Source organism: Quercus robur, chromosome 7 (genome assembly GCF_932294415.1).
Source record: "Quercus robur chromosome 7, dhQueRobu3.1, whole genome shotgun sequence".
NCBI lineage: Eukaryota > Viridiplantae > Streptophyta > Magnoliopsida > Fagales > Fagaceae > Quercus > Quercus robur.
In genome coordinates, this window is record NC_065540.1 from 12207838 (window position 1) to 12217390 (window position 9553).

Consider the following 9553-nt stretch of genomic DNA (forward strand, 5'->3'; position numbering starts at 1 on the left):
AGAGAAATGTTAACGGATATCTTTAAACATTTATTAGTGAATTATTTTAGGAAAGTTTTTATGAGAAAATAAAAAACAAGAAATTAATATTTTGTTTTTTCTTTTTAATTTCCTATTAAAGTTGTGTCAAAAATTTCTTAAAATGGTGAATTAAACAATTATTTTGGGTGAAAATAAAACTTTCTTCTACACTATTTCAGGTGAAAATAGTGTATATTTTAAAAAAGTCAATTAACATAATTTTAATTTTAATAACTATTGAGAAAAAGTTAATATTTTTTTTTTATCCTTTTGCTTTGTATGATATTAAATTAAATAAGGTGATCTTCACATAAAAAGATGGGATTCTCTAAAATAGACAAATAAAATGAGATGGGGGGAGCCAAAAGTATTATAGTTGAATTGACACCTCTCCATGCACAAAGTGCTTGGGGTCTAGGAGGGAAAGGATTTGAGTTGTGGAGATAGCAGCATGTTGTAATTATCTCTAAAGAAGAAAAAAAAAAAAAGATGGAGGACAAAGAGACATTTAGAAATAAAATTGTGCCAAATCCAATACATAAAAAGATGTAAATGTAATCATGTGGCATAATATGTTTCCGATCTCATACATTTTTTTTTGAAAACAACTCCAACTTTTATTAAAACTCAAGAACTGTCAAAGTACAGAGCTTCTATAGCCACTGGAGGGGAGTCCTCCATCCATACAATTACATCATCAATATTCTTTGCAAATCGGGCAAGGGAATGCGCTACAGAGTTAGCTGTGCGATGAACACAGCTCACTGTCAAATTAGTCATCCTTGCTGCCAACCCCTTCACGTCCTCATACAGATGTCCCAACCGAGAAAACTCAGTCCGCGAACTCAGTAAATCCTTCATGACCACCGAGTTGTCTCCTTCCACCACAATATCCGTTAACCCCGTGTCTATTGCAAACTCTAGTGCTCTTCTACATGCAAGGAGTTCAGCCTCCTCACTGTCTACAACGGAAGGTCCTCTAGCTGAGAAAGACGCCATTACTTCGCCCCTCTCGTTCCGGATTATGGCCCCGAAGCCCGACGCATGGATTTCTTGGAAAATGGCTGCATCAAAGTTGAGTTTGAACCGGTTTTCAGAAGGCGGCACCCATCTCGAACTCCTCTCTACCACGACCGGAACAGCAAGGTGTTCCTGTGATGCTCTGTATTCCTCCAAAAAAACAGAGGCCCGCTTCACCAATTGATTCGGGTCTTGAATCATGCCTCCATTCTTGACCTTGTTTCGCTGTGTCCACAATAGCCAGGCTTGCACCACAAACAGCTCCACTTCCTCCAAAGGCAGTCTGTAAAACAACATCTCCAATAGCTGCATAAAACTATCATACCTTCCTCCACACTTCTGAATTCTCTTCAAACTCCCTGCCCATACGTGCACCGCCACATTGCATTCCCATAACACATGTAGAACCGATTCCATTTCTCTTTGACACAACTCACAAGTGCTATCATCAATCACTCGCCTCCGAACAAGATTTTCACTGGTAGGGAGGATATTATGACAAGCCCTCCACGCAAAAATTTTAATCTTGTTGGGAAGTTTGAGTTTCCACAACTTGCACCACACCGGACTGACCTCCACCCCTTTAGAACACTCCTCTTGAGATTCCGCTTCCCGTTCCAGCTGTTTCGCTAAGTGATATCCGGATTTTACCTTATACTTCCCTTCCCTATTGTGTAACCAAAACAGCTTGTCTGTACCCAATCTCCTACTCAGTGGTATTCGAAGAATTGCTTCAGCATCTTCAGGATGGAATTTCATTTCCACCAATTGTCTGTCCCAAGTCCGAGTTGTCCAATCGATCAACTCCACCACCCTCCACTCCCACTCATCATCTTGTGATGGATGAATCACCATGTTGGTTGGATGATTGGGAATCCATTTGTCCCGATTAACCCGAATTGCCGACCCATCTCCCACTCTCCAGCAGCTCCCTTTTCTTAAAATTTCTTGAGCAGCCATAATGCTTCTCCAAACATAGGAACTGTTAGGAGACACTCCCGCTTCCAAGAAATTACATCTAGGAAAGTATTTTGCCTTGAAGCACCCATACATTAATGAATTAGTATCCTGCATTAACCTCCATCCCTGTTTAGCTAACATTGCAAGGTTGAAACTCCGGATATCTCTAAAGCCCATCCCTCCCTCCTTTTTTGGTTTGGACAACAGATCCCAACTCCGCCAATGAATTTTCCTCTCATTGCCCACTTGTCCCCACCAGAATCTTGCACACATGGCATTTAGCTCATTACACAACTTCACTGGTAATTGAAACACCCCCATTGTGTAAGTAGGTACGGATTGTGCAACTGCTTTAATGAGCACTTCTTTTCCTGCTTTAGACAATAATTTGCCCTTCCAACCTTGTAATTTTTTCCAAACTCTATCCGTGAGGAAGGAAAAAGTTTGGTACTTTGAGCGCCCAACTAATGTAGGTAGACCCAAATATGACTCGAATCTATCCACCTCCTTAACCCCCAATGTGCTTTTAATCCAATCCCTTTGCCTTGCCTCTGTATTGCTACTGAAATACACCGATGATTTTTCGAGGTTGATGCATTGTCCAGATGCCGATTCATACAGCTTCAATACCTCCATAATCACTCTAACTTCTTCTCTAGTAGTACGGCCAAAAAGCAATGAGTCATCTGCAAAGAGAAGGTGAGAAATACTAGGAGCTCTCCTGCAAATTTTAACATCATGAAGCCTATCTTCCAATTCAGCATTTGTCAGTAAAGAAGTAAACCCTTCAGCACATAGAAGAAACAAATAAGGGGACAACGGGTCTCCTTGACGGAGCCCCCTAGAGGGTTTAATATTTCCATAAGATTTACCATTAATACAAACAGAGAAAGAAGGCGTGGAGATACAACATATTACCCGGTCAATCCAAAACCTGGAAAAACCCAACTTTGTCATAATCCCTTTTAGAAAGGCCCACTCCACCCTATCATACGCTTTACTAACATCCAGCTTCAAAGCAAAAGAACCAGTTTTTCCTTTTTTACGGGAATGCATGGCATGTAATTGTTCATAGGCAACTAAAATATTATCTGTAATAAGTCGCCCGGGTACAAAGGCACTTTGAGTAGGAGAAATCAATTGGGGGAGTATTTGCTTCAGCCTGTTTGCCAAAACCTTTGAAATTGTTTTGTAAATAACATTACACAAGCTGATTGGTCTAAAATCTGGCATTTTTTCCGGGGATTTGATTTTTGGGATGAGGACAATTTGAGTAACATTAACATCAGGTGACATAACCCCATTATTTAGAAAATCTAACACCGCATTAATCACATCATCACCAACCACATGCCAGAATTTTTGATAAAATAAAGCATTCATACCGTCTGGTCCAGGAGCCTTTGTTGGTCCCATTTGGAACACCGCTGCTTTTATTTCCTCCGGACTAAAGTCACTGGACAAGATATATTGCATCTCAGGAGTAATTCTGTGATGAATAGCCTCAAGACATTCCTCCATCCGGTCACAGTCACCTGCTTTGAAAATGTTCTCAAAATAGTTCACCGCTACTTCTGCAATCTCATCATTCTCCGTCACCCAGTTGTTTGCGTGGTCCCTAATCCCCTCAATAAAGTTCCTTCTCTTTCTCTGTGATGCTTTAGAATGAAAAAACTTTGTATTCTTATCTCCATGTTTCAACCAAGAAATTCTTGAACGTTGCGCCCAATAGATTTCTTGTTTTAACAAGAGATCATCCAGCTCTTTGCTTGCTTCCAAAAGAGCCATTTTGCTATCTTCAGTCAACTCTCCCTTCCCAAGTGCCTCCACCTTAGCTTGGAGTCTTTTTATTTTGTCCACGTCCGGGTGAGTTCTAGAAGAACCCCAAGCATGCAAATCCCCACCACATGTTACTATTTTCTCCTTTATTCTTGCCAAACCCGAATCTGCCCTTGCTTCCTTATTCCATGCATCTTGGATCACTTGCTCACAATCCTCCCATAAAAGCCACGCCTCCTCGAATTTAAAACTTCTTGAGAATCTTGGACACATCTTATTAGCTTTCTTAATGTGTAGAATTATAGGTACATGGTCAGAGGCATGAGAGAATAGATGTGTTAGAGAGCTTGCTGGAAACTTTGCTCTCCAACTTTCCATAGCCACAGCCCGGTCAAGACGCTGCCTAGTGTTGGCAGCCCCCGGCCTTTTGTTGTTCCATGTGTAGGGGTACCCATGAAACCCCAAGTCGTGTAATTGGCATCGCTCCAACGCCTCCCTAAACTCCTCCATTTGCTTGTATATTGGTGGCCTTCTACTTAGTTTCTCTGAAGAATGCAAGATTGCGTTAAAGTCTCCTATGCACATCCAAGGACCATCTACAAAAGACAACAAATGGGTTAGCAAAGCCCAAGATTTAAACTTCTGAGTTGATTCCGGCCACCCATAGAAACCAGTCAAATACCAAACGAACCCATCTTCCTCTATCACCTTCGCTAGTACATGGTTTTCCGTGAAATTAACTACATCAAGTACCACCTCTTCTTTCCAAAGTAATGCCAGACCTCCCCCAGAATCAGGTTTCTTTACTATGAACTGATTCGGAAAAGGCAAATTCTTACACCGTTTCTTGAAACCATTCCTGTCCAATCTTGTTTCCATCAGAAAACAAATCGTGGGAGCTTGATCCTTCACCATTTTGCGAAGACTACGAACTGTCCAAGGGTTCCCAAGCCCTTGGCAGTTCCAACTTAATATTTTCATTGTGAACGGCAAGGGTGATCCATCACCCCCGCCGCTATAATCATAGAGTTGTCACCAACTGTCTTATTACGCTTCAGATCTTGTACCATAGCTTCACTGTGAGCTTCCTCATCAACAATCTGAGCAGCACCTCGCTTCCCCAAAATTGAACCTGCCCCCCCCCCCCTCTTCTTTTTTCCCATCCCCACACTCCATACGTGGCACTCTAATCCACTTAGGCTTGGCTTTGTCCAGCTTGGTACACCCCTCACTGCCCACATTATTTTTTACGTTGACTTCACCTAATGCATGCACCTCCTTTACGTTAGTCTCACCCTTATTACCATCCGACACTTTTTTAACCGTAACTTCCTCATTTATCCCCCCATTATTAGCCGTATCACCCCTCTCCACATTAATTGCACTCAATCCCACAGAATCTGGATCAACTCCTCCATTTACGTTATTTCCTTTTCCATGCGTTACACTTCTGCTAGGGTTTGGTTCAACTGCTGTGTCCGCCGCCAGCTGCTTACCCTCTGCCCTCTCCTCACTTCCGACCACCCCACCCCCCTCTGCATCAGTTGAAGCAGACCGGCCTGAGCCCTGTTTTGGAGGTGACCATGAACGCAGGCCAGATGCACGTAACCACTCCCCGTACTGATAGCACACCTCTCTGTTCCTTTTGGATGCTGCATAGTGGCCTGCACAATGCTTAATATCGTGTCCCAGTAATCCACAATAATGGCAGAAGATTGGCAGACGTTCGTACTTAAAGTTTACCCAACTTCGCTCTCCATCCGAACCCGCAACATAGCCTCCTCTTCTAATCGGCTTAGAGATAGGAATTGCTACCTTAACCCTCATGAACAGACTCTGTACTTCTTTTGTTGATCTTTTTTCCACTGCTTCCACTGTACCCAGTCTACCTCCAATCTCCTCGGCCACCTTTGGAGATATCATGTCAAAGGGAGCCCCCCAAATCTGGACCCATAGTGACGCTGTCTCAAACTTCACGTTCGCTGCCGTCATACCCTTCTGCCAACGCCTTAGCATCAAAGCTTGGTTGTCAAAGGACCACGGCCCTCCTCGAAGAACTCTTTCCATATCGAATTCCGTCCTGAACTTGAACTGAAAAAGATTGGCCCCCACCTCAACTATCTGTACTCCATCTTCCAGCCCCCACGCTTTTTTCAGGGTGAACAAAGCCGCTCTTTTATTGAATGGTTTACAAGTCAGGAATTTCCCCACTAAACTTTGATTGCAGCTCTCAATCTCTTCCTTTCGTCCTTCATCAGAGACTGGTATAACTTCTTCTTCTTCCATGGTTAGTTTCATGTTCCTCATTCCGTGAATCACCTCTTCAGCCATCGAATAAAAGCAAAAGCAGCCCCTCAGATGACACTAAGGGAGAGAATGCTCGTTTAGACGAGAGAGAGAGCTCCTACATAGAGGAGAGGGCTTCAGAGAGTTGGAAAGAGAGGAAATGAGAGGTTTCCCGATCTCATACATTAAATATATTATTTTCTCTCTAACAATAAATTGACTCTACGACTGTATGGAATAATGATAATGATTGTAGAGAAGGCTAGAAGCTACTCTGCAAGAATGATGGACTTTGAATTTTTATTTCCTTTCTCCCTATAAATTAATGTTAGTATTATCATGCTATATGGTATAATACTAACATTTTCATAATTAACACATTTGCATTTTTCCCAACTGTATTTGAAAAGAATAAAATCACCATTAATTAATGCCATGCTTTGACAAGTTATTCTCTTTTTCTTGGGCTGAAAATTTGTTAAGACAACGAATTTAATTAGTTCTAGTTTCTATATTTTATTTAATGAACCAAACAGTCAAACATATTTAAATGGAATTTATAGCTTATATTATTATTATAAGCAATGCTACAGACACAAAAATTCTCACAATTTTCACCACAACTTATTACATGGTGAGCTATAAGTAATGAATGTCTAGACCCATTATTTGACCCTTCACTATTCTTATTATAAGCAATGCTATGGACACAAAAATTCTCACAATTTTTACTACAACTTATTACGTGGTAAATTATAAATAATGAAGGTCTAGATCTATCATTTGACCCTCACTATTCACGATTCACCATGAGACGAATTGTGACAATAATTTTGAGATTTTTTTTTTTTTTAATACCCCTAGCATTTTCCTATTATTATATATATATATATTCCATGCATGTAGCCGTGTAGTTTTAATTTGGCCGTAGTCCACAACTTCCATCTTTGACCACTGAATGGATCTTTAGAATGGGTTATTGGACGTCAGAAACTTAGAATTGTCTCAGTAGACTTGCGTGACTTGGTAGCATAAAAAGGATCACCAATCTCTTCAGTCATAAATCTCGCACTCTCTCTCTCTCTCTCTCTCTCTCTCTCTCTCTCTCTCTCTCTCTCTCAGCTTTGCTACAGAGTAGCCGCCGCGTTTTCCTACCATTACAACTAATACAAAAACTTTCCAAGGTAAGTCTCTTTTTTATTGAGATAAAGAAATTAAGATCATTGTAAAAATAATACATCATATCTCATTTTGAATAATATTGTGTAATACAGTGATCAGGGCTATCCTCTATCCATTCACAAAGGTGTCCTGCTATATATCCTATGCATTTTCTAGCATTGAACCCACAGCTGATACCTTTTCTATATTCTCTTGCTACGCTTTAATGGCAGTACGTAACTGAATCGCTTCTGCATCATAGATCCCATCCAGTTTCGCTGAAAAGGGTTGCCATCAGCACCATTACAGTTTGATCTGCAAAAATTGCACCATCAACACTGTCTTTATACCCAGTATCATCTTCGTTAATTGTCTCCAAAATCTTTTCAGTAACACCTGTGAATGAAAAGTTTCTTTAATATCCCTCTCAATTCTCTTACTCCCTATAAAATATACAACAAAGTCTATGCATTAAGCTAACCCATATAACAAAAATACAACCTGTTTTTGTATTATTTCATGGATGACATTGAAGTTCCTCAATATTTCATCTGCCCCATATCCCTACAAATCATGAAAGACCCTGTGACTGCCATAACAGGCATCACATACGACCGGGAAAGCATTGAACACTGGATATTCACAAGCAAGAACGCAACCTGTCCAGTCACCAACCAACCATTGCCAAAAGACTCAGACTTAACCCCTAATCACACATTACGCCGCCTAATCCAAGCTTGGTGCATCCTAAATGCCTCAAAAGGTATTGATCGAATTCCCACTCCTAAACCACCTCTCGACAAGTTTCAAGTCCTCAAACTCATCAAACACCTTCGGCAGCCTGAGTTTCAGCTTAAAACTATTAGGCAATTGGCGTTACTTGCAGCTGAAAATGAAAGGAATAGGAAGTATATGATAGAAGCAGGTTTGCCAAAAGAGATGATGTTGTTTATTGTAACATGTTCCAAACAAGGCCAAATTGATGGTCTTGAAGAAGCTATTGGTGTGCTTAACTTTATTCTAATCCCTTCAGCTGAAACAAAGCAAATTCTTGCCGAAAATTATCGTATTATTGAATCATTGACATGGGTTTTATGTTGTGAAATGGAAAATCATCTCACTATGAAATCTCATACGATGTTAGTGTTGAAGAAAATCATTGAAGCTACAAGCTCGAGTGTACTAGAAAGACTGAAACCTGAATTCTTTACTGGGATTGTAAGAGTCTTAAGAAGTGGGATTACTCAACAAGGAATTAACGCCACTTTGCACGTGTTGTTAGAGGCTTGTCCATGGGGTAGAAATCGAATCATGATGGTTGAAACAAACACAGTTTATGAGCTCATTGAGCTTGAATTGGGTTTTCCTGAAAAGCGGACCACAGAGCTGATTTTAGGTATACTATTTCATTTATGTTCTTGTCCTGATGGGAGAGCTCAGTTTTTAAGTCATAGAGGAAGCATTGCAGTGGTCTCTAACAGGATCTTGAAGGTTTCACCAGCAGTAGATGATCAAGCAGTTTCGATTCTTTCAATGATATGTAAGTTTTCCGGGACATATATGGTGCTTCAAGAAATGTTGAAGGTAGGGGCTGTGTCAAAGCTTTGCTCATTGCTCCAAGTTGACTGTGCTACATCTTTGAAAGACCATGTAAGGAAAATCCTCAGCTCACATTTTCAGAAGTGGAGGGACTCTCCTTGCATTGGTGGATCTCAAGGTATCAATCCTAGTTAAAATGCAATGCTTTTACATATATAAAAGAAGGAAAACAAGTTGTAATTAATTTGACACCACTTTGCAGGTGATTGATTTTATATCATATTACATAAAGAGTGCAAGGAGGTAGAGAAAGAGAGAGATTTGTTTGAGCTATTTGTGGTTACAATATTCAACTATCTTATCTTTAAGCGAATTTTCTCATTCAAATCTTATTTTTAAGCAAAATTCTTCATTTGAATCCTATCTTGATGTGAATATCCATTTAGCCATTTTAATATTCTCCTTTCAGTTACACACATTTTATAAATACGTTACTTTTTAACAATCCAACATTTAATACCATAAAATATATTTGATCTTATAGCAATCTTATAAAATTTTCCTTTTTCCTTATAGGTTATTCTATGAGCACACAATGTTTCTAATGCACTTCTTCACTGCATACTCATATCTTATCATTCAAATCATCTTCAATCTCTTAATCTTTATGGACTATTGATCCAATATATTGAAAGCCCTACTCTTATCTCTTAACCATAAGAATTTCTACTTTTGCCAAACCTACATTCCATGTACTCTTTTTAGTCCTACCTAATCAAAAGTTTTT

General features: G+C 39.9%; 2 protein-coding genes across 2 annotated transcripts; one reads left to right on the forward strand and one right to left on the reverse strand.

The window, feature by feature from the left end:
* Positions 1-648: 648 nt before the first annotated feature.
* Positions 649-6111, reverse strand: LOC126691024 (uncharacterized). The gene is made up of 2 exons (XM_050386109.1): positions 4952-6111; positions 649-4795 (listed from the first exon to the last, which is right to left on the reverse strand). The coding sequence occupies exons 1-2, from the start codon at positions 6109-6111 to the stop codon at positions 649-651; spliced, it is 5307 nt and encodes a 1768-aa protein (XP_050242066.1).
* Positions 6112-7181: 1070 nt separating this feature from the next.
* On the forward strand, positions 7182-8985 carry LOC126690836 (E3 ubiquitin-protein ligase PUB24-like). The gene has a single exon (XM_050385961.1). It carries the CDS (start codon positions 7747-7749, stop codon positions 8959-8961), a length of 1215 nt encoding a protein of 404 aa, XP_050241918.1. The 5' UTR covers positions 7182-7746; the 3' UTR covers positions 8962-8985.
* The last annotated feature ends 568 nt before the right edge of the window (positions 8986-9553 follow it).